At 32.7% G+C, this 24,372-nt stretch overlaps 3 protein-coding genes across 8 annotated transcripts; 2 read left to right on the top strand and 1 right to left on the bottom strand.

Moving 5' to 3' along the window:
• Positions 1-3,750: 3,750 nt before the first annotated feature.
• Positions 3,751-5,975, bottom strand: LOC148587189 (rust resistance kinase Lr10-like). The gene is made up of 2 exons (XM_088512968.1): positions 5,259-5,975; positions 3,751-5,053 (listed from the first exon to the last, which is right to left on the bottom strand). The coding sequence occupies exons 1-2, from the start codon at positions 5,938-5,940 to the stop codon at positions 3,918-3,920; spliced, it is 1,818 nt and encodes a 605-aa protein (XP_088369094.1). The 5' UTR covers positions 5,941-5,975; the 3' UTR covers positions 3,751-3,917.
• Positions 5,976-6,091: 116 nt separating this feature from the next.
• LOC132186771 (rust resistance kinase Lr10-like) lies at positions 6,092-13,705 on the top strand. Its single transcript, XM_088513735.1, has 2 exons — positions 6,092-6,969; positions 12,554-13,705. Exons 1-2 carry the CDS (start codon positions 6,285-6,287, stop codon positions 13,675-13,677), a joined length of 1,809 nt encoding a protein of 602 aa, XP_088369861.1. The 5' UTR covers positions 6,092-6,284; the 3' UTR covers positions 13,678-13,705.
• A 2,824-nt stretch (positions 13,706-16,529) lies between these two features.
• On the top strand, positions 16,530-22,951 carry LOC148587188 (ubiquitin-like-conjugating enzyme ATG10). Of its 6 annotated transcripts, none has more exons than XM_088513575.1 (6): positions 16,530-16,807; positions 16,885-17,069; positions 17,164-17,201; positions 17,283-17,379; positions 17,553-17,646; positions 22,151-22,951. In XM_088513575.1, the coding sequence occupies exons 2-6, from the start codon at positions 16,911-16,913 to the stop codon at positions 22,324-22,326; spliced, it is 564 nt and encodes a 187-aa protein (XP_088369701.1). In that variant the 5' UTR covers positions 16,530-16,807; positions 16,885-16,910; the 3' UTR covers positions 22,327-22,951. The 6 variants fall into 6 exon arrangements, with proteins under 6 accessions (XP_088369701.1, XP_088369700.1, XP_088369699.1 ...); XM_088513574.1 differs by having other exon boundaries at positions 16,540-16,807; positions 17,164-17,211; positions 17,296-17,379; positions 17,547-17,646; positions 22,151-22,434; XM_088513573.1 differs by having other exon boundaries at positions 16,541-16,807; positions 17,547-17,646; positions 22,151-22,433.
• Positions 22,952-24,372: the final 1,421 nt, after the last annotated feature.

Here is a 24,372-nt window from a genome sequence, read left to right as displayed (position 1 = left end):
ATCATGTATCCTCTTTTCTTAGCTACTTCTTTTCTTTATCTCGTAGTTCTCTCTTTTCTCTGATGCCAGATGGTATGTAAATTCCACGAAACAAAAGAGTCAAGTCTTGGAACACGTCTTTGAAATATCAGCAACTTATTTAGTTGTAATAAATGGTGTGAGAAGTATCAGTTGATTGAAGAAAAAGTTGTGGACGACCACCCCCCAATAATGTTGGCCAAAATGGGAAAATTCCTATCCTCAGAGTTCAGGAAACTCGTACAGATTTAATAAGCCAGCAGGCATCACGTGAAGTACTTGGCTATTGACTAGAAAAATCAACTGCAAATGGAGTATCCTCACCTCTTAGATTATATGACAACCCAAGAAACTAATAATTGACTTTTTATAATCCTTGAATTGGTGATACATTAATACAAGAAAAAACCTCATGAATCTAAATTTCCTTCCATAAAGTTGAAATACATTTTCTTGGTATTATGTTTTAATTTTGTTATTATTATTGAAAGTTATTTTTTGTTTTGATTGTGGTCGGCCCTCTATAAAATTTGTATATAAAAGTGAATAACTATTTTATTTGGTTATAAATAAAATAAAATAAAATAAAATAAAATAGTATAGAACATTTATATATTAAAAAATAAAAAACCGCACTTGCTATATAATTTTCCTACCATGTCATTATTTTCTACAAAATCATCTACAGAAGTCTTTAGTTCTTCTCTTTTTAAAGACTATCAAATGTTGTAAAAAGCCATTCAGAATATCAATATAAAATGAGTGTGAAGAGTGGCATTAATCTTTTGTTTTTTTTTTATCATTTTGTAGATAAGCAAATAGCTGACTACCTTAAAACTGAAAAAACAAATAAATAAATAAATACATGCCGCTTGCCAGTTTATTAGATATCATTTTCTTAATAACCAATAAGTGAAATTGGGCTTGAGCTTGGCGTCGGGTTGGCGTTTGTGGACGTTGAAATTCAAGCTGAACTAAAGAACTCATTAGCTAGCTTACTAGATTTGGTGTTTGGGTTACCTTTGGACCTGAGGCTGAGGAGATAGGAATCCACACTTCTACTTAAACTTTTTTTTTTTTTTTTTTTTTAATTGGAGATAATATGATGAGGATAAGTATTCAATGCTAAAATAGTGAGAGAACGGCAATTATTTAAACAAAAAAAAAAAAAGCAAAAGCAAAAAAAAAAAAAAAAAAAACTTTAGTCAGGTAGGTGCCATCACTTTTAAACGGCTAATTAATTTGTAATTAAAGTTTATTAAAATTACTTATAAAGCTTGATCTTACTTAATAAATAACAAATGCCATTATTTTCTAAGAACATCGTGCATATAACAAAATATAGTTGACTAGTTGCCTAGAGGATGGCTCCTAAAGTGATTGATGACACCTTTTTTCAGCTGCTTCTTTTCTTTGTCTCCTGGTCCTCTTTTTTCTCTAATGGTATGAAAATTTCACATGATACAAAAGAGTTCAATCTTAAAACACGCCTTCTTCTGTCTTTGAAATGCCAGCAACTTATTAGTTGTATTGGTGTGACAAGTCTCATAACTTGTTAAGTTGATTGATTTGAAGAAAAAGTTGTGGAGGCCTACCACCAATAAGTAGTACAAAAGGTAAAATTGTTTTTAATTTTTAATTTTGTTTTAATTTGCTATATAAATAAAAATGATTTAATAATGTTTTCAGATTATTGGGAATCTAAAAATCATCTAAATTTCAGATTCAGGATATAGTAGATTGATGTCGGGACTTAATTTTCACAGCTAAATTTTTTGTTTCTAGTTATTTTTTTTTTTTATTTTGTATTTAAACTACCCATGTCCTAAATCTAATTTACATGAAACAGATCTAATTCTAAATAATCGCAATCCAACTAAATATACATTTTAAAGAGCACATTGTTTTTTTTTTTTTTTTGAGGAGTAAAGAGCACATTGTTGATGCTATTAGTTTCTCTTAATTGCTTTCATTCAATGTCATTTAATTCTCACCAACTTTCATTAAGGCTTACCTGTGCATCACTTTATAATTAATTGATATCGTGCAATTAAAGCTCATGCGTTTTTTTTTTTTTTTTTTTTTTTTTTGACATATATCTCAATAGATCATTGAACCTTTTTATTTGGTCAACTAGGGAGTGTGGGACCAGTCAAAAATAGTAAAAGAAAGCAGTAGTCGGTGGGACTTCCCTTATTTCAATTTTCATGCCGTGTGATGTACGTGAAGACTAAAAATTGGGATTCTCTAATTGTAAAATTTTGCTGTTTGAATTTTTATAAATTTAAATAGTCTAACAAGTAAGCCAGACAACTTCCGACTAGGTGATCTAATTAGTTATACTAATTATAGTGAAAAAGTATTTTAATTTTGTGTTTTTAAAAAGTAAAAAGATAAAAATATTCATCCATTATAACTAATAGAATATTATTCAATTCATTTAAAATTAAGAGATGCTATTCCATCTCTTTAATCCCCTCTTCTTTCAATCCATTCAAATTTTTGTAAAATTCTTCTAATTTCGAACTATTTCACATGTACCCTCAGTATATGTCATTTATAGGTTGTTCATTCAATTAAATGCAATAAATTCTAAACATGAAAATGGTGTGTGCATTCAATTGAGTCAACCAAAGCTGTTGTATTTCATTGAATGTTGTTATGTTTTATTTAATTAAAATGTTACTTTTTTATTCATTTTTTCGATTCCGATCTCATCTTATTTTTTACATGTTCGCACAAGAGGAAGAAATTACGAAAATTCGAACTAGTAATATTTGTTTTATAAAACGTAATTCTCAGCCGATTGAGCTTAATTTTTAGGACTTATTTGAAATCCAATAAATCCAAGAAAATAACGTTACCTTGGGACTTATTTGTTACTAATTAACACTACTACTAATAAAAAATTCGGGCAAAAGAAGTGCAGATTGCTAGCAATTTCATTCAGTACCATCATCATCACAAAAATCATTTTGATCAGGCAAATCGTATGTTCAATTTTTGGATGATGGGTTTGGAGTAATATGGTGTTTTCAACTTAAATTATTTTGGTCTTTCAATTTATTGTGACGAGATGTTATTAGATCATGCTATAAAATGGTAGAAGTTAAACTCATCTCAAAGTAGATAATTGATAGTCCTCAATACATGCATAAGTTAAAAATGAGAGACATTTAAATAACAGTTGAGTACTCAATGTGTTATATAAATATATAGTTTACCTTAAATCCATAATGTGTTCTTATTAACTTGCATGCTCCATTTTTGTGGCTATCGAACATGCCTATGATGCAACTAAAAACAAATTAATTCTTTGGGAAAAATGCAGTTTACCCCCCTGAAGTTTCAGGAGTTTTTCAATTTTAACCCTAAAGTTCAAAAATTGGCAATCTACCTCCCTGAAGTTTCAAAAATTGGCAATTTAAACCTTCCGTTTAATTTTTTCGTCAAAATGGACGGAAATCTATGAAATTAGATCATTGCCCTTAGGCTTTTTTAAAAAAATTTCCATCAAATTTAACGGAAAAATTAAACGGAAGGTTTAAATTGTCAATTTTTGAAACTTCAGGGGGTAGATTGCCAATTTTTGAACTTTGAGGTTAAAATTGAAAAACTCCTGAAACTTTAGAAGAATAAACTGCATTTTTCCCTGATTCTTTAGATTACATAACAACCCAAGACACTGACAAGTGAAACAAGAAAAAAGGCACCTAAAAGAACAAAAAGGTAAGAAGAAAACAAATATAACGGTACTTTTTTATAATCCTCGAATTGGTTATACATTGATATAAGAAAAAACTTGAAGTGCCAACATTGACTAAAAGGTTAAATAAGTTCTAAGACTACAAGATTAGTGCAACTCATAAAGTTATTACATATGCCAAGTTCACATACAATTATTCTAATTCTGGAATGACCTCCAACTCAAGATTTAGACGTTTCGTAGGTATATTTGCATTAGTTTTTATGGAGCCTGCAGAGGCAAATGGATTAGGAGGCATATTTAATTTATTTTCTTTTCCTTCCAACATTTGAACCACATTTTTCATGCAAGGACGATCCATTGGGTGCCATTGGATGCACCAGATTCCTACGATTGCAAGTTTCTTTGCAATTTTAGAATCTCCATCATCTTCAACATAGATTCGTATGTCTTCCTTTTCTTCTAAGAGATTGTAAATCCATTCTGGAAAGTAGACTTTGCTAGTGTTCTCAACTGTAACATCAACATTTTTCCTCCCTCCAACTATTTCAAGTAACAACATTCCAAAGCTATAAACATCTGCTTTTGAAGATACCTTTCCAAAATTTCTAGAGAACACTTCAGGTGCAATGTAGCCTATAGTCCCTCTAGCTGTGGTCATGGAAACTGCACTTTGATCCTTCGAACACAACTTGGCAAGACCAAAATCAGAAATTTTTGGATTGAAGTCTTGGTCTAGCAAAACATTACCAGGTTTGATATCAAAATGGAGGATTCGTTGGTTGCACCCTTGGTGAAGATATTCAATTCCTTTTGCTACGCCAATAGCAATATCTTGCAACTTATCCCAATTAAGGATACGGTTCTTGGTGGCTGTTGAAGATATGAACTTCTCTAGAGAATCATTTGGTAAGAACTCACAAACTAGAGCACGTCTAAATCCATCAGCGCAAAACCCAACCAAGCGAACCACGTTAACATGATGGATGGTACCCATTGTTCCTACTTCATTTATGAATTCTTCCCCATTTCCCATAGAAGAGTTAAGGATCTTCACTGCAACATAAATTTCATTGGAAAGCTTTCCTTTGAATACTGTTCCATATGCTCCTTCGCCTAACTTCTCATTAAATTGATTTGTAATCCTTTTAATATCGGCGTATGAGTATCTTGTAGGTCTCAAATTTATGTAATCCTCCAAAAACTTTTCAACCTTCGCTTGATGTTCTTTTTCTACTTTATCATAAGAATAAAAACAGTAGAGACCAAAGACACATGGCAGTAGAAATGACCCTAAGATGACACCTGCACCATAAACATTCATGTATCAATAACTTCCATGTCCACAAGAAGAAGAATTTCAAATACCCATCCAAAATAGATGACTCACCAACAATGGCTGACTTTGATAATGTACCTATCAAAGATTTAACACATTCAGCTTCTCATTAATATACATTTCAAAACATAAATAAACGGACAACTAATTAAGTTAATTGGAGAAAGGTTGATGAAATGAATTGAATAGATAGAATACCATGAGTATGTGTAGGAATAGAAATGCACTGAGGAGTTTCTAATCCAGTGCTATTACTCCTCACACATCTCTTGCCTTTGATCGTTTCACAGTTTCTGCAATCTGGAGTGGACCACTCCAATTGGACATATTTATCATGATGGAGTATTATACCATCTGGAATCGATACAAGATTATACATCTTTGTACAAGATACGAGGGACGCCGTGATGACAGTCGCAGGATAAACTTGGTAGGTAGGGCCACTTAGACAAGAGATTAGATGGAAATCCATATCTTCTGATCTCGAGGAACAATTGAATAAGGCATATTTATTAAGGTCATAATCAGGGTCTTTGACTTTGAATCGGAAAGGAGAGGAAGACAAATTGAGCCACTGAAGCTGGCTTGGAAAGCAATTATCTGGATCATACAATTGAATTACCTGAGATTTGTAGTCAATATGTTTGACAAAAAGCTTCACTGAAATGGGCAGCTCGAGAACCGTATGTTTTCTATCAATGCAGGAGAGAGTAAACCCAGGATACCCACAGTCATTTGGGTGGGTGTTAAGTTGGAAAGGAAATCGGATGGCTGGGCCATGGCCTCCACACCGTGATTCATTAGCGCACACATTTTGGCCTTCTCCAACGTCGACTATGTTGAAAGCCAGAAACAAGAGCAAGTATGAGATTACCATTTCTAAGCAAATATCTATCTCTGCTCTCAGCAATATTGCTTCACAGCCTCTTAAATAGTTTGGATTTTTCCAGTGATTGCCTCTCACTGTGTTCAAGGAAATTTCGGGTGAATTTCTCAACGACTTGGATGTCAATGGTTTATTTTAAGTCCATCCCACCCCCATTGTTACCGCAAATGCCCTCTTCTTTCTTTTTAATTTATAAAATGCCTATTTTTCAATATATGACGTAGGTGCTTACGCCTTGTAAATGTACATTATTTATAAAAGGCTTTTAGCTGTGGTTTAATGTGGAAACCTCTCTCTCACTCTTTCTCTGGCTCTCTCTCTCTAGATCTCTCTCCATGGCAAGAGGAAACATGGGACTCTCGGTCCTTATTGTTGTTGTTGTCCTCCTACTTCATCAAAGTTGCAGTACTAGTGCTAAGCCTGATCATCACTGTCCTGCTTCTTCCTGCGGCAGTATTCGTAACATAAGCTATCCGTTTGGATTAACCAGCAATCCAAAAAACTGTAGCAATCCAAGGCATATTCTTTCATGCGAGAACAACCAAACAGTGTTGCAGTTATACGGTGGAAGATACTACGTACGGGAGATCGATTACGACAACTACGCAATCCGAGTTGTCGACTCAGGTCTTGTAAAGGATAATCACCCATTCATCCCTCGTTATCTTCTAGATGCAACTAATTTCAGTTCAGGGGATCCATATCACCTACGCAGGGCATCGCATGTGGTATTCGTCAACTGTGAAAAGCCAGTGAATTCTTGGTATCATTTAAACATTTCTGCTTGCGTTGATGATGATGAGGATGATGGGATGTATTTTCCCAAAAGGTATAGATATGCTCTATTCCCCTATAGTATGAGTGCAGTGGAATTGGGGGACTTGTGCCAAGTAGACCAAATATCTCTCACATCTAATTTAGATGTTTGGTATGGTCGACAAGACTTACGAAGTATTTCCTGTAAGGACTTCTACAATGAATCCCTATGGAATATTGAGCTTTACTGGGACCGATCAGAAGGTGCGTATATAAAAAAAGAATGCATGCGCCCAAACATATGTTAACCATTAAATTTATATTTCTTTCTTTTCTTAATTCTTGGATTTCTCACTCTCATCACTAACCATTCTAAAATTCCAAACGCTGACGTTATTCTTTCCTTTGTCACAGAAAGAAGCTTCGGACAACGTATACGTAGACATATACTGGACGCATTAAGATGTAAGCTTCGGACTAAAGGATATATGATAGAATATTTTATTTTATTTATGAGAAAAATGCATGGGAGAGTTTAATTAAACGAGAATTGAAATACAACTTCTACTTCTATCGAATCGGACAATAAGTCCTATATTTATAATTCCTACGAGGACTCTTTGCTTTATGAGCCAATATCCTAATTAATCCTATTGGGACCACAAGTCCCTACTTTAAGAGCAAGACTCTTTATGTAATTCTGGATTCTTCTTTACCAACCACTTTCCACATGCCCAGCTGTGCAACTTCTATAATTCTTTCCTTGACTTCTTTGACTCGAGACGTAGGGCGAGTTTAATTGGTGTAAAAAAGGACGTACGTGTTTGATAGGTTTAGTGTTGGGTTTTGCATTTTTTATTTTATTTTATATATATATATAATTTATTTGGGAATGATATTTTTGGTTGTTTAGGAGAACATTGATTCAATTTTTTTTTTTTTTTTTTTTTTTTTAAGTTGACTCAATTTATAATTTGAGAGGAATCATTAACAATGAAGTAATAGTTTCATGAGTAGTGTATATGTACGTACTTTTTCCAATTCTAAGCTACCTAAAGTCTAGAGGTTTATAGAGTTATTTATATTTATTGTTGAGCATCGCCCAAGCCCAAAGTTGTTTATGCAATTTTATTAGGTCATAGACTTTTAAAATTATTCAAGTTACCTTTTCGATTAATTAATGATTTTTTTTTCCCTGTTGTAGGTATTTGGTGGATAATAAGACTACCAAGTAACGGCTTGCTATACAGCCTATACGGTAAGAACGTATTTATCTCTTTTGATTTTGATTATTTTTTCTTTCTTTCCCTTGCAATGTGATGTTATTACTGAACTTTGCATTAAAAAATATATATATATACAACAAATACTCTATTTTCAACTTTAAAATAAATGTTAAGTTTTCAAATTTAAAAGAAATACTGAGTTTTAATTTTGTTTCCAAACACTGATATATGTTATTCTTTTCTTTGTCAAAACAGTACTATCTCGAGGACGAATAGATTATTACGTAAGTAAAGGTGAGGCTTCAATCTCAAAAAGTTATTTGCAAGATACATGGTATTTAATAACACAATTATATAGAAATATTTGATCGATTATCCATTTTGTGCTTGGGGATCAAAATAGATGGTCTCAAACTTTTAGGTTTTATTTAGATTAATTATGAAATAATGAGGAAAATGAAAAATAGCTTAATTAAGTTGCCTTCTCCAGGCCAATGTTTGCTTGATAAGAGAGCTAAAGAGGGTTAGAGTATTTTTGAGATTCCATTAAGGAGCTTAAAATTTGGTTTTAGTGAATAAAAAATTGTGCCAAGCAAAAATTGGTAAAAAGAACTTAAGAAGCATTTCTTTGACGTACTTTTTCGCTTCTTTTTTTTTAACTTTTTTTTTATAGATAAAAGTTTTATTTTCCAACGCAATCTCGAATACACTGTTAGTATTAATACTATACTTTCAAATTTAAAAGAAATGCTGAGTTTTAATTCTGTTTCCAAACACTGATACATGTTATATATTCTTTTCTTTGTCAAAACAGGAGTACTATTTGGAAGATATGAATATGACGGTCCTTACGTAGGTGAGTCTTCAATCTCAAAAAGTTATTTGCAAGCAGAAACATAGTATTTAATGACACAATTACATAGAAATATTTGATTGATTATCCATTTTGTGCTTGAGGATCAAAATGGATGGTCTCAAACTTTTAGGTTTTATTTAGATTAATTATGAAATAATGAGGAAAATGAAAAATAGCTTAATTAAGTTGCCTTCTCCAGGCCAATGTTTGCTTGATAAGAGAGCTAAAGAGGGTTAGAGTATTTTTGAGATTCCATTAAGGAGCTTAAAATTTGGTTTTAGTGAATAAAAAATTGTGCCAAGCAAAAATTGGTAAAAAGAACTTAAGAAGCATTTCTTTGACGTACTTTTTTGCTTTTTTTTTTTTTTTTTTTAACTTTTTTTTTATAGATAAAAGTTTTATTTTCCAACGCAATCCCGAATACATTGTTAGTATTAATGCTATTCTTTCAAATTTAAAAGAAATGCTGAGTTTTAATTCTATTTCCAAACACTGATACATGTTATATATTCTTTTCTTTGTCAAAACAGCACAATTTGGAAGATATGATCAATATTACGGTCCTTACGGAGGTGAGTCTTCAATCTCAAAAAGTTATTTGCAAGCAGAAACATAGTATTTAATGACACAATTACATAGAAATATTTGATCGATTATCCATTTTGTGCTTGAGGATTAAAATGGATGGTCTCAAACTTTTAGGTTTTATTTAGATTAATTATGAAATAATGAGGAAAATGAAAAATAGCTTAATTAAGTTGCCTTCTCCATGCCAATGTTTGCTTGATAAGAGAGTTAAAGAGGGTTAGAGTATGTTTGAGATTCCATTAAGAAACTTAAAAATTGGTTTTAGTACATAAAAAGTAAAAATGTACGTTTGATAATAATAATAAAATAAAATAAAAACTTAAGAAGCACTTTTTTTGACTTTTTTGCTTTTATAAAAATTTTATTTTTCAATGTAATCCCCAATACACCGTTAATATTGATAGCTTGTTTACAAGCCTCAATGGGTAAATGATGCATCCACTGCTACAGATTTAATTAGCTCAATGTCGTTGACAAGTTATAGAATATTCGAGCTCAATCTAATTGAAAGCCTGGACACATAAAGTGAAGAGGTTTATAGTGACGCTTTTATTTTATTTTTTATTTTTTATTTTTTGTCAATGCTGGAAGGCGGGTTTATCGTGTTGCTTTTATTTCTTCTTAATTAAGCATGGCCCTAGGTAGGGGTGCAAAGGCGGTTACGGTTAGCGGTTAGTGGCAATAACCGCTAACCGTAACCGCCCTAGTGGTTAGTAAATTTCACTAACCGCAACCGCTAACCGCCTAACGGTTAGCGGTTAGCGGTTAACCGCCGGTTAGCGGTTAGCGAAATAGATAACCGCCCGCTAACCGCTTTTTTAAAATTGAGCTTTTTTTTTTGGGCTTTTTGGACTTTCTTTAGAGCTTTTTTTCTTGTATTTTTAATATCTTCTTGTGCCCAATTGCTATAAAAAGAGCCCATATTGAAAAATCAAAAATATTTGACCCAAAATTTACATTTACTTGTACTTTAAAAAAATTTCCTTAAATATTAAATCATAATTGGTTAACTTTTTAAAAAAATAAAAAATAAAAATTCAACACAACATACAAAAAAAAAGTTCAGAATTCAGACAACTGTTATAACATATAAAAAAAGTTCAACACAAAGCATATAAAATAAGTTCAAATGAAACATTAAATGATACAAATAAAACATTAAAACTTCATCAATCCTCTCATTTGATCCTCTAGCAAATCCTGTGGACATCAAAAGAAGAAAAGTTATAATATTAAACATAATAATATTAAGGTACAAGCATGTACACATATCAAAACGTGCTTCATATAATTGTATTGTAATTAAAATACTATGACAATTTAAAAAATAATAACCTTCGTTACTAACAAACCTCTAGGCAAAATATGAAGCAGCACTTGAACTTGAAGGTTGAGTCATATTTATGAATAAATAATATATTGTTTAATTCAATTGTGATTATCATTGTACATGAATCATATGATTAACTTGTAGACTTATGACTTATGAGTTATGTCATATTATATATGTATTATTTATTATTATATAATCATATGATTTAATGATCAAGTCATCATGTAATATAATCATATCAATTACAGTGATAATATATAAATTACTAAAATTATAATGATAATACATTAATACTTAAATTGTGTTTATAAGTAACACATTGGTCATTGTTTAATCCAATATCAATTACTTAATTTGATATTATACGAATCATATCATCATTGCACATTAATAATATGATTCACTTGAAGTCTTGAATAAAGTATTTGAATTGTTATTGAATCATATGATTAAGTATTGATATTATACATTTATATTATTCATATACATATGTAAACTTATATAGACTTATAACATATATAGACTTATAAGTTTATAACATACATTGAAAATAAGTCTCTAGATATTTAATTGTTGTATTAGTATGAATTGGTATACTTATGAGTTATGTCATATTATATATGTATAATTTGTTATTATATAATCAAATGATTTAATGATCAATCTCATGTGATATAATCATATAAATTATAGTAATAATATATTAATACTCAAATTGTGATTTAATTATTTTTAAAAAAAATTGTGATTTAATGATCAAGTGATTATGTTATATGTATAAATATTTTTATAATTATAATTATAAAAATATATTATATAAAAAGGCGGTTAGCGGTTAGCGGTTACGGTTAGTAAACCCAATAACCGCTAACCGCTAACCGCTAGGCGGTTATAGCGGTTAGGCAGTTAGCGGTTAATGCGGTTAAGCGGTTAGAACGGTTAACGGTTAGCGGTTAGAGCGGTTAGCGGTTAGCGGGCGGTTTTTAACCGCTCGCCTTTGCACCCCTAGCCCTAGGTGAGATTTGTTTATGCAATTTCATTAATTAATTAAATTTTCTTTTCATAATTTTTGCAGTAGTTCTAACAATCGACTTACTACTGGTTATGACCATCAACTGGGGTAAGAACTTTCTCTCTTTCGATCTTTTTTAATTTTTGTTTTCCTTTTTCGCATATCATTCTTTAGGATGTAAAGCATGAATTTGCCAAAATGAAAAAATAAATTAGAGCAAAGTACACATAACCTCCTCAAATTATCACCCAATTGACAATATCCCCTCAAACTTTCAATTGTGATAATGTCCCCCTTAAATTACCAAAACATTGTCAATATCCCCCCAAGACTAACAAAAAGATCAAAATGCCCCTATATATTTCTTAATAAGACAAAAATACCCTTATAAATTAAAAAAAAATTCTTATTATTTTTTTAAAAAAAAAATATTTCGAAAGAACAATTTTTTTTAAAAAAAAAAAGAAAAAAAATTAGTTTTTAAACGAAATTTTTTAATTTTTTTATAAGAATATTTTTTTTAAGAAAAAAACGAATATTTTTTTTTTAAACGGAAATTTTTATTTTAAAAAATTTATAAAACGAAATTTTTATAACAAAAAAAAAAAGAATTTTTTTTTTTTATTTTTTTTCTTATAAAAAGGATTTTTTTTTTATTAATTTTTAATTCTCTACCCTTTGGATTTTTTTTAAAAAATATTAGTTTTAGGTTTTTTCTAGAAGTTTTATTATTTTTTGTTTTTATTTTATTAACTATACATAATAATAATAATAAAATAAATAAAGATTTACAGCAATGCAACATGTGTTGGCTTACAATCCATTTTGGTGATGTTCTTCCATAGGACTGTTCTATGCAGCAAAAATGATTCTGGGGACTCCATTTGTGATTGCATTCTTGATATATAAATGGAAGAGGAGGCATTTATCAATGTATGATGTTGTTGAACAATTTCTACAAAGTCACAATAACCTCATGCCAATAAGGTACTCTTATTCCGAAATTAGGAAGATTACCAAAAATTTCAAGGATAAATTGGGCGAAGGAGGCTATGGCACTGTATTTAAAGGAACGCTTCGAAGTGGTCGCCATGTGGCTATAAAGATGTTAGGTAAGTCCAAAGCTAATGGAGAAGATTTTATAAGCGAAGTTGCAACCATTGGAAGGATTCACCATGTTAATGTAGTGCAACTCATTGGTTTTTGTGTTGAAAGATCAAAACGGGCTCTAGTATATGAGTTAATGCCTAATGGTTCCCTAAATAAATTTGTATTTTTGTCAGAAGAATGCACACTCGTAAGCTATAATCAAATGTATGATATAGCTCTAGGAGTGGCTCGTGGGATTGAATATTTACATCAAGGATGTGACATGCAGATTTTACATTTTGATATCAAGCCTCACAACATTCTTCTTGATGAGAATTTTACTCCCAAGGTTTCTGACTTTGGACTAGCAAAATTGTATCCAATAAATGACAGCATTGTTTCTTTGACTGCTGCAAGAGGGACATTAGGATACATGGCTCCTGAGTTGTTCTACAAAAACATTGGAGGCGTTTCATACAAAGCTGATGTTTATAGTTTTGGAATGTTATTGATGGAAATGGCTGGTAGAAGAAAGAACTTAAATGCATTTGCAGAACACTCAAGCCAAATATACTTTCCTACTTGGGTCTATGACCAATTGCACGACGGAAATGACATTGAAATGGAAAATGCCACAGAGGAGGAAAAGAAAATAAGCAAGAAGATGATCATTGTTGCATTATGGTGTATACAAATGAAGCCTAGTGATCGCCCTTCAATGAACAAAGTTGTGCACATGCTTGAAGGAGAAGTTGAATGCTTACAAATGCCTTCCAAGCCTTTCCTATCATCACTAGAGAGTACCATGACAAATGGTGGTGAGAATTTGAATGAATCAAATGAATCAAGTCAATCATCTCAATTTTAAATGCAAATTAAAATTTCTGTGTAATAAATAAGAGATTTTTTTTTTTCTAAAAAAAAAGATATATCTCCTTATTTCATGATGTTTTGATGTTCGATTCTATTTTCTCATAATTGACCAATAAAATTGGGTTTTAAGTTTGAGAAGTTATGTTGCTATTCTTCATTCTCCACTAGTAATATGCTGCTTTGTGAATGTCACATATTGGATGGGACTAGTCCTTGTCATTTGGAGATAATATTGTTGACATTCATGAACTCTTATTCTTGAATATGGAAGCCAACAAACTATTTGAGAAGTTGTTTCTTTGAAAGATTTGAAGGCATGGAATGTTAAAACAATGGTTAAATATTTTAATTTACCCTAGAGAGTTTTGGGTTTGATGTAAGTGTCAGGTGTGCATTGATTCATGGAAAGTGCTTGATCAGATGGTAGACCATAATGTCATGTCTTGACAACAATAATTGTCATAGTATATTTGCAAAATGAAGGGCGTGGTAAGAAGTGGGAGCTTCATGACCTTGTTTGACATTTTACAATATTCTACGAGTTTGGTCCATTTATAAAGGGACTTGGAACCTATTGGAATGGCCTAGTTTACTTTGTATTTGATGTTTTAGCCATTGGGCATAGGCTATATGTTTCTGGTCAAAAGATAAAATGTGCTAACCCTTGGATTTTTCAACTCATACTTGTATTTAATGCGTCGGTGTGGGGGTTGGCATCAAATGATTCATTTACAACATTTTTACGATTTCCACATGAACATCCTCTAACAGTTCGAGTTGGTGTACCTCCAAAAACTTTTTAAAAGTGTGTGGTTTAAGTCATTTCCATTTTTTCACCTTACAACTAGCTCACTTGATTTTTCTTTTAAAAAATTTATGTTATGCAACTAATCAAGCAGAATGAGGTGGTAACTATTGAAAATTGGGCCGACAAACCCACACGACCCACAAAGCCTGCATACAAAAGCCTGAAACTGATCTCTTGGCCCAGTCCTATCATACCCGAGTAGTAGGAGATCCACTCCGATGCCAATAAAGTGTGCTCCAACGATAATGACCATGCTTAGATCCACTACATGGAATATACTTTTAACTTATGAAATAATGGGTGCATAAGCCTAGGCCATCATGGAAGGTACTCACACGGAAAAGCTAAAACAGGATACGAAGATAGTTACTTTGGAACCACTATAAAAGCTAAGTCCAAGCAAGGTAAAAGAGCCTTTAGGCTCCTAACTCAAAACTTTTGCTTAAAGCAATTCTATTTAATGTCTCAAACATTACTAACTTAAGCATAAGAGTAATCCACTCCCGACACCCTCAACAGGCGCCATCACTTACATTTTTTTTTTTTTTTCTGCACTTTTGCCAATCCAACTTAATCGAGTATTTGGAACAAGAAAATTGTTCTAACAAAAATGATTCACATGGTAGTATAATTAATTTTCCAATATACGTATGGCATTTTTTTCAAAGATCGATGCATCACCAAGTTTTGAAAACTTGATTCTCCTCAAAGTTGCATGTTTCAAAAGAAAATGCTCATAAGGAATCAGTACCACCAAGAATGACTGGAAATAAAAAAGCATCATTTTTATCATAATTAAGTATCTAAATCATAAATACCTCATGTACAATGCCATGCACACATACATTAATTCTCAAAGCACGACTAATTAAGTTCACAAGATGTCACATGTTGAAACCATGGTCTTCTTTTCCATAGAGATATAGGAATAGCAATAACAGCAACCAATGAATAAAATTGATGCCTTTAACCTCGGCCAAATGAAGTTGCAATTTTATGACACTAAAGCTTCACTGAAAATTCCATTGCTTTTTTACTTATTGTAGTATATAGGAGGAGATCTAGAAGTGTAAGGCCAAGAACATTAATCCAGTCATAAATGTAGATCCAAAATTCGTTCAGTCATGAGACCGAAGCCACTCAGATGTCCAAGTCAATATCTTTGAGCTTGAGGGGAGAAATGGAGAGAGATACAGGGAGATCCTCATATGGGGAGAAGTCTAGTGTGTGTTTTGGGCAAACCTTGTTATGGAGAGAAATGAGACATTTAAGGAACTTTTCTTGGGCTCCTCTCGGGCCTTAGTTGGAGTTGGCTTTATTTTCGGTTATTTTAGGCCTTAGTGGAAGTGGCCTTGTGATAATTACTTAAATGTGCACAATTTTTTTATTATTAAATTAAGCATTATCATCTTTATTTTGTACTAATCTTGCCTTTTACAATTGATTTTGCTAATATTGCTTAATTATTGATCTTGAGCTTAAATGATAGATTAATACAAGGAATAGTGTTGCCAAGTTAAGAACAAAAGAATTCTTCAGCAAAGCTTGATTAGTATTAGCCATATTGGTTCCTAGTAATGTTCTAGTGAGGCTAGACTAAACTGTGGCTCGGCTAGTCTTAAGAGTGCGTTAGTGATTCCCGCTGTCTAGGTCCTTCATAAGCAGTGCACAACAGATAAGTTCTACTATGCTCACGCTTAGGTCAGATAGTCATAGTTGGTTATCCTGACCTACCCTTTAGCTCAAAAAAAAAAAAAAAAGCATTCAATGCAGAAAAAGAAGTCAACTAAAAGACAAAAGAATGCAAATGATATAAATCTTGAGTAGAACTCAACCTTAAAAATTGGCTTATAAGAAAAAGATGCTCAAGAACTTATATACACATTGCTAAAATTAACTTAATCCATGGGAGACATTATGATCATAACACCAAAGTTGTGTAAAGTTGTTCCAGTGTGAGAACAAGGGCAACAATACTGATTTCCCCAAAATTGTCTCTTAAATGAGCCACGAAAATTAAAGACAAGGGGAGGTGCGTGGAACAAAAGACGAGAAATTTATCCCCTCATGACTCGGTGCATGACATGGAAAAGGAAGAGGCTGAAGGCCTGAACACCTGCGGAGAGAAAATTAAAGAAGAAACAAGAGCTGCAGAGAAACAAAACAAGAGTTCACCCCTCGACTGTCTGGGACCCGTTCGACTGTTCTCGCCAACGCCTCGTCCTTGGACCCTTAATCAGTGAAAAAAGTGATTCAAACGAACTGGGTACTTCGCAATTTTCCACACGGTCCTTTCGCCGATCTGATCGAGTTTGAGGTGATTCTCCCCAAATTAGTGCATACCTATATAATTTCAACTCTGAAAGTGAATATCTTTTTGCTTTTTCCCTTCAGGCTGTAACAGCTGTAAAAGAGCTGTCATGGATATTTTATCATGCGATGGAACCCTCTCATCAGGTGATTTTCGTCTTGCTGCTTGTGCTTTTATGGAGAAATGGAAAAGCGTTATGTCAGCTTTCCCTCCGTGGTCATGGGTCCCTTGTCCAAAACAACTTTGGGGTGCTTCAGCTTCTCATGGTGTTAGTGTTGTCAACCGTTTTCTTAGTCTCCCTCTGTTACAATCAGTTCGTTTTCAATACTTGATGTTATTTTACTTCTCTCTCTCGCTCTTAGGTGGAAGGATACTTATCATTGGAGAACATAATTCTCAGGTCAATTGAGGTTTGTCCTTGATGTTATAATGAAGCAGTTCTAGCTATTTAATTGGTCGATTGATCTTAGCATTATTATAGTTGCTATGCACAGGAAGAACATGATGAACTAAGTTGCCCTCAGAAAGAAGAGACAAGTTGCTCCGAGAAAGAGGAGCTCATTGATATTGCCACCTTAGTATGTCTTTTAACTGATATCCTTGTCTCTGATTCCTTTGTTTGATATCAATCTTGAAGTGTATTAAAGGACACATAGATATCGCTCATGAAAGTTGCATGTTTTTCTGTTACCTGTTGATTCTTGTCTCTTTTACTACATTGATCAATTCTTGCTCTTATTGCAAGGTCCAGAGCAATTGCAGCAAAGTACCTTACTATGATCTCCATATAATATATAGTGCTTCATACAGAGTTCCAGTGCTATTTTTTCGTGCTTACTACAGTGGTATGTTCATCTCTATTTAATCAGATCATAAACAGAATGCAGAGTATATATGTACACACACACACACACACACATGCATGCATAGATACACACACAACAGTATGATATATTTACATATATATGTCTATGTATGGATGACGCACACACAAATGACAGTCTAATACAAGAAATGCTTGCATAGTCTTATATATGTTCGACAGAAACCAATTATGTCTTTGATAATGTTAAGTACATAGAGAATTTTTTCCACAAACAAGCACCTTCATAAATTTGGTCATTAGTACCACATAACATGTATGGTAAGTATGTGAGCTTATGTTTGGGCTTTGGTTGGGTCTATTTCGGCCTCTTGTGGGTGCTCCTTGTGAGCTTAGGGTTTTTCTTGGGTGCTTCTAGGCACTTGCTTCTTATACCCCTTGTGTATTTGTGTTGCGCCCTTTTGGGTTTTTTGATATATACATTTTTACTTATCAAAAAAAAAAAAACATGTATGGTAATAGGATTTTGTTGTGTTTTATTTCTTGTTTTCATTGACATAATGTGCATCCCGTCTTTCAATTTTTCTCTTTTTAAGAAACACAGTATAGTTTGTTTTAACTCGACATACTTCTATAAATGATTGAAATGCATCCACATTAGTTAGATTGGCCAGATTCGTTATTTCAATCAATGAGTTTGCTGGTGGTTATTTGCAAGTTTATTGTGTGTTCACTTTTTGGTTCTCTATTCTTGGTTGATCCATAAGGAGTTTTCAGGGAATGCTTTAAATCCCTCTTCCTTAGATCACTTTTTGATGTCTTCCTTTTGTGATAAGTTATTTTTTTTATATTTAAAAGAAAAGAAAAAATGTGGATACAGAATGATGCAGGACATCATTTAATTAATTGTTTCTAAGATTGTCTTGACAGGAAGGTTGAGTGGCGAAGGTTAGAAAAGAGAAATAGAATCATAGGTGGGATATAAAGAGGGGAAAAAATCGTATTTTTGTTTGGGATCAATTATGTGAGAAAAAAGAGATTAGATTTCTAAGAATTGCAGCAGGAAAGAAGGAAAGAACTGCTGAGAACATCAACAAGAAAGAGAATTGAGAAAGAAGATTAGATAGGAAGAGACGAAGGAGGGAAGGGATTCCAAAGTAAAAAATAAAACAACCCAACTTTCAATTTATTGAATCACTGCCAAAAGAGTTCAAGTAACATCCTTTTGTAGCCAAGGTTACTTCTTAAGGAAGTACTCACATTTCATTGAAAAGTAAGTAGGACAGCTCATTAGATCCGAGGAATTTAATGGACAGCAGCTGCCAGGGAGAAGTATCTGACTTTCTTCACCCATAAGTTCCTTCAAAGCAAAGTACTATCATCATTAGTAACTAGCTCCTATTTGAATTCTGGGAAACTTTCATTTAAAAAATGAAATACTTTGCTCATAATTACTAGCTAAGTGTTCAACTACCCCATTATGCTAATTTGGGATTCTTCTAGGCAAAAATTTCAAAATAGGCTGCTGGGAAAGAAATATGTAATAAAAAATAAAACAACTCAACTTTCAATTTATTGAATCACTGCCAAAAGAGTTCAAGTAACATCCTTTTGTAGCCAAGGTTACTTCTTAAGGAATTACTCACATTTCATTGAAAAGTAAGTAGGACAGCTCATTAGATCCGAGGAATTTAATGGACAGCAGCTGCCAGGGAGAAGTAACTGACTTTCTTCACCCATAAGTTCCTTCAAGGCAAAGAACTATCATCATTAGTAACTAGCTCCTATTTGAGGTAATTCTGGGAAACTTTCATTTAAAAAATGAAATACTTTCCTCATAACTACTAGCTAAGTCTTCAACTACCCCATTATGCTAATTTGGGATTCTTCTAGGCAAAAATTTCAAAATAGGCTGCTGGGAAAGAAATATGTAATATCGAACCCACAGTGCTATGTTCTTTTTATCAAATAACCGTGGTTGGCCTAGCAAGCACACCATTGGAGGAAAAACATCGCATTGCACCGTATCTATGAATTTTCAAATCAGATAGGCAAGCAAACATCTCTTATGGATATTTAAATTCGTGTTGGTTTCCCAAGCAACCTTGTAAGGATTAGCATGTGTTAAGTTTTTAAACCCTGAGCATCCTCTGGCGCAACATTGGTTCAGCTGCTCTTATCAATGACCATAGTACTAGCTGACTCTTGCAGCTTACACATGTTTGAAATATGCTATTTTGTTTCCAGTCTTCTTCATCCTTTTAAGTTGATAGTACTTGCCAGAGTGCTTGAGATAGTTGCTAATCATCACTATTAGCTCCATCATCTCCTCTTTCTTCTTCTGGTTCAAAGTTTGCCATCTCTTTTTATTGTGCTGCACTAGTAAAGTTATGTTGCAGGGAGAAAGAAGCTCCCTTAAGAGCAAGATTTAAGATCAAAATTCTTCAGAAATATGGTCAATTTTGATGTGGGGCCTAATCGGCACCCTCCGTAGGCTACATTAGCAAGTATTGACTCTTATTATTTGCGTTAGAAAGTTGTTGGCTTGGTTTATTTGTTTTATTTTATTTTAGGGGCCAAGGATGCTTCTTAGAACATCTTTGGATGCTAGTCAAATTTATGGTTGAACATTTTCAAATCCTGGGAATTGAAAATTCATGCTCCGAATTCTTAGGTGATGATCAGCCTTTTTTTTTTTCCCATTTTTTCTGATTTTATTTCAAAAACAAATTCCTGTTATTAATTCTCATGTTGTGCATTTGTCATGATTAAAACTAACTTTGAACCATTGAAATAATGCAACACCTAGCCATCAGGCAGGAACAAGTTGTGAAATAAGTATGTATGGATGACAAGGATTACTTCGAATTCTCCATCTGCATTTCTAACTATTATGGAATCTTGGAAATCCAAGTTAGAGGGGAAGAAAGAGAGGCATTTTGCTGCCTTTATCCACTTTTATATTTATGTGAGCATGTAAATTGAATTTTGCATGAATTGAAAATTTAAACTTGAAGATGAACTCTTCTCCTTATATGAATCCTTGCCATGCTGGAAATAAACTTTACATTGTTTTAGTTTTAGTGGACTTTCTTGTTTCTCGATCTTTTGTCTTTTTCTAGTTAGGTGTTTCTTTCTATACTTCATGTGTACTTGGGTTGCACACTTTCGCTCTTAATAAATTTTGATTACTTATATAAAAAAAAATGGTTTGACTGGACTTAGAAAACTGAAGGCAATGTTATTCTTTGTAATGCTTGGGGTTTACATGGGGTTCTGGTGTGATTTTTTATTTTTTATTTTTGCATAGTTTCTGGTTTTCTCTTTGAGCCTTGTTTTTTGTTGGTCCTCTGGGTTGGTTTGTATATAAGCTAAAGTTGCTTTAGTTTTGCTAAAGCTTTCTTAGTACAGAGATACCTAGATAATGAAAAGTTACTCATTCATCAAAAAAAAAAAAAAGGTTTGACTGGACTTGCTTCCATCATTTGATGTATTGCATAGAGGTTTGAACCACTGAAGGAGGTTATTAATCTACTCAACTCAATTAAACCTTTATCTCAATTAAATGAATATAGGCTATTGAGTGTTTTAATGAATGAAATAAACTGTCATTTTCTTCATGAAGATTCAATCATAATATAACTGGTATAGTGATGGTTCAGACCCATCTAGAGGAGAATTGTGAGCCTGTCTTTTTTCAAGTTCTCTCTATCTCTCTCTCATGTATACAGGAAGTTTATACGATAATCCCCTAATGATTTTGTTTTTTAATTAATCAAAATTTCATTAAAAGCGTAAGGTGCTCCCCATGTACACAAGTATACAAGAGAAGCCACCTAGGAAGTAGGGGGCAAAAAGAACAAGAAATTTCTCTAATGAATTACAATACGAAATTCATACAATCAAGCAAATGAAGAAAAGGAAACGGAGAAGACACATTGCCAACAGCAGACATCTAATCATACAATCCTCTCAAAACTGAAAATTTAAGGAACAACATCCTATGCTCAACACTATTAAAGGTCCGATATTTCCATTCCCCATAATGAGAACACTTCTAACTCTCTAGTGATGAAACATTGAAGTAAAAGATGATTAATTGTTTGTCCCAAGTTTACGAGCAAACATAGGATTCTAAACACAATCCTGCCATTATCTGGACAGAAATCTATTCATTTGATTCAATGCGAGGTAACATATCTGATATGTCTTTAATTGCTCCTCCTTGGGAGGCATGCTTCTTGAGTGTGAGTTTCACACACACACACACACACACAGGCCACCAAAATTTATGTATGTGAATATGTTGGAAGTTCAGTTCTGACTTCTGACTTGCTATCTAACTTTGATCTTGATAGATCTACCATTATGTGGCTAAAGTATAGCTAAAATATACTACATTTTGATCTAGTCTGATTGTGAAGTTGTTCTATACTGGTTATACAAAATGCAAGCATTTTTAACATCTATATCTACAATGGTGTTAATAAGTTCCAACAAAGTACTGATGTTGTTCAATTATATAGATGGAGAACCTTTAGGGTTTAATGAAATCGAAAAAGACCTTCCTGCTCACTCTGCGAAAGCATTGTTGGATTCAAAATGGACGTTCATAACCCAGGAGGAATGTTTTTTATTTCAATTTTCTCTTAATTTGGTGTTCTTTTCGGGTTTCTGTTGTGATTATTATGATCATAAGTGATAGTAATATATGTGCTTTTTATAATTTGGATTAAGACACAGAACTGCTGTTATATTTTCTCAATGGATATTATGAAACTTAAATCAAATTGTCTCGCAATCTCTATCAAAGGTTGTGGGGGCACCTGGTGGTCAAGCTTTTACCTTTCCCAAGAATAGAGCATGATCTAACCTATTTATTATTAGAAAATTAGCCTAAGCTTTTTGGTAGATCTCAAGGTGACATTGAATGCCACTTTTGTGCTCACTTTTATATTACATAAAATATGCCATAGGCATATATGACATAGGTCTGTACATTTGCTGCTTTGTGTTTTGCATGGATAAAGGTACTTATGCTGGTTCATTGAGCGGCATAATCTATATGACATATTAATGGTTGACACGTAATATAGGTTATTCCTACCATACAAATAGGACTATAGGAGTGTAACTTATCAAAAAAAACAAATAGGTCTATAGGAGTGTACGGTTCAGTTTGGATAAGGTTTGGGATAAATCTGAAACTGAATCAAATTTGGTTGGTTTCTAAGTGAAACTGGAATCTATTTGATCGTCAAAAAAAAGCCAAAGATAAATTAAACCAAAACAAGTTTGGGTTAGATTAGTTTTGATCTTTAGATTTGGGGCCCTACCATTGTCTTTATTTTTTTATTTTTTTTATTATTATTTTTTCTTACAGTTGTTGGGAGGGGTTTGAGGGTGGTGGCTGTGGCCATGGTTGTGGTAGTCATGACCAAGGCCATGAACATTGATGGCGAACTTGTGAAGGTGATGGTGGGGATTTTCTTATATTTGTGGAAGGAAAGAGTCTTGGTCATGACGAGGCAATATATATATATATATATAAGGCTTCTAAAATATTTACATCAACCTTGAGATTTTTTTTGTCCTGGTTATGGTGCTTCTGTTTTACTTAGATTTTGTGCATCTATTCCATAGAATCTCCCATTTCTCAGATCAGATCCCTGATATTCTGAGGAATCAAGACAAGTCTTCTGGTAGTAATCATATTGTACATCAACTTAGTTGTTCACAGTGAAACCAAACTACTGTCGTATATCTTCTTGTAAATATGGTTCTTGCAGTCTAATTATGTTTAATGAATAATTAGACTGAAGCATCTTGTGAAGAACCTTGTATTCATTAGACTTCATGCTATTAATTGTATTCTCAAAAATACAGTTAATAGCATGAAGTGATTTCTAAAAAAGAAGAGGGGGCTCATTAAACTCAAGGGCTAGATAAATTCACAATTTTCACCTGAAATGTCCACATTCCCTTGGAACCTTGAAAATCAAGTATACCGCAGGAAGTTGATATTCCTTCACCTGTAAACACCACTAGATGCTTACTCTGCAAGTTGAAACAAATGACTTAAAAGAGGCTGATCAATATAAAATCTCAAAAAAGGACTTATCTATCATCAATGAGATAAGTGAGATGTTGCCTATTTTCTATTTCCTACATACACAAATATATGGAAGAAGTAATAAAGACCTCTACACCTCTACTAACAGATCTGTGTGTGTTAGAACACCAAAACTGTTAAAGAAATTTATCTTGTTACTCAAGATCCGTGATATGCGAAAAATAAGAAGAAATGCAAAATAACAAAGATCAAACAATCATATACGATACCAAGATTATTTAAGTGGTTCGGTTTATCATATACCAAAATTATTATTATTATTTTCTCTATATCATTTAAATATTTTTTTATTTATTCTTTATTGATTCTATCTTTATTTCTTCTCTAAAAACCGTATTTCTTTCTTGATTTTTTCAACGTAATTTTTCTAAGACAATAATTTTTCTTTTGAGCACGTACAGGTCACTAATCTTTAAAATTAACTCCAGTTTAGAACAAAGAGACAAAAATTTGGATTCGTTGAATGTGTTGCTGGAATTGAACATCTCTCACAGTCATAGCCTGTTTCATGCCCCATACCCCCTCCAGTAGAATAAAAGATTAAAGCAAAGCTATGTTGGTATTGTTATAGTATATTTGAATGACCATAAAGTTAGAGATTTGATGATGATTATA

Source organism: Corylus avellana, chromosome 2 (genome assembly GCF_965113065.1).
Source record: "Corylus avellana chromosome 2, dhCorAvel1.hap1.2, whole genome shotgun sequence".
Taxonomy (NCBI): domain Eukaryota; kingdom Viridiplantae; phylum Streptophyta; class Magnoliopsida; order Fagales; family Betulaceae; genus Corylus; species Corylus avellana.
This window is presented reverse-complemented; position numbering and strand designations above follow the sequence as displayed.

Excerpts from the sequence above, each read along its gene's own strand:
- LOC132186771 (XM_088513735.1), top strand. The coding sequence starts at position 6,285 with ATGGCAAGAGGAAACATGGGACTCTCGGTCCTTATTGTTGTTGTTGTC. Across the intron at positions 6,970-12,553 it reads TTACTGGGACCGATCAGAAG|GTTCTTCCATAGGACTGTTC; the intron begins GTGCGTATATAA and ends CATTTTGGTGAT.
- LOC148587188 (XM_088513573.1), top strand. The coding sequence starts at position 16,911 with ATGGATATTTTATCATGCGATGGAACCCTCTCATCAGGTGATTTTCGT. Across the intron at positions 17,202-17,282 it reads TTGGAGAACATAATTCTCAG|TTGCTATGCACAGGAAGAAC; the intron begins GTCAATTGAGGT and ends GCATTATTATAG. Across the intron at positions 17,380-17,546 it reads TCATTGATATTGCCACCTTA|GTCCAGAGCAATTGCAGCAA; the intron begins GTATGTCTTTTA and ends TCTTATTGCAAG.
- LOC148587189 (XM_088512968.1), bottom strand. The coding sequence starts at position 5,940 with ATGGTAATCTCATACTTGCTCTTGTTTCTGGCTTTCAACATAGTCGAC. Across the intron at positions 5,054-5,258 it reads TCCTACACATACTCATGGTA|GATACATGAATGTTTATGGT; the intron begins TTCTATCTATTC and ends ATGGAAGTTATT.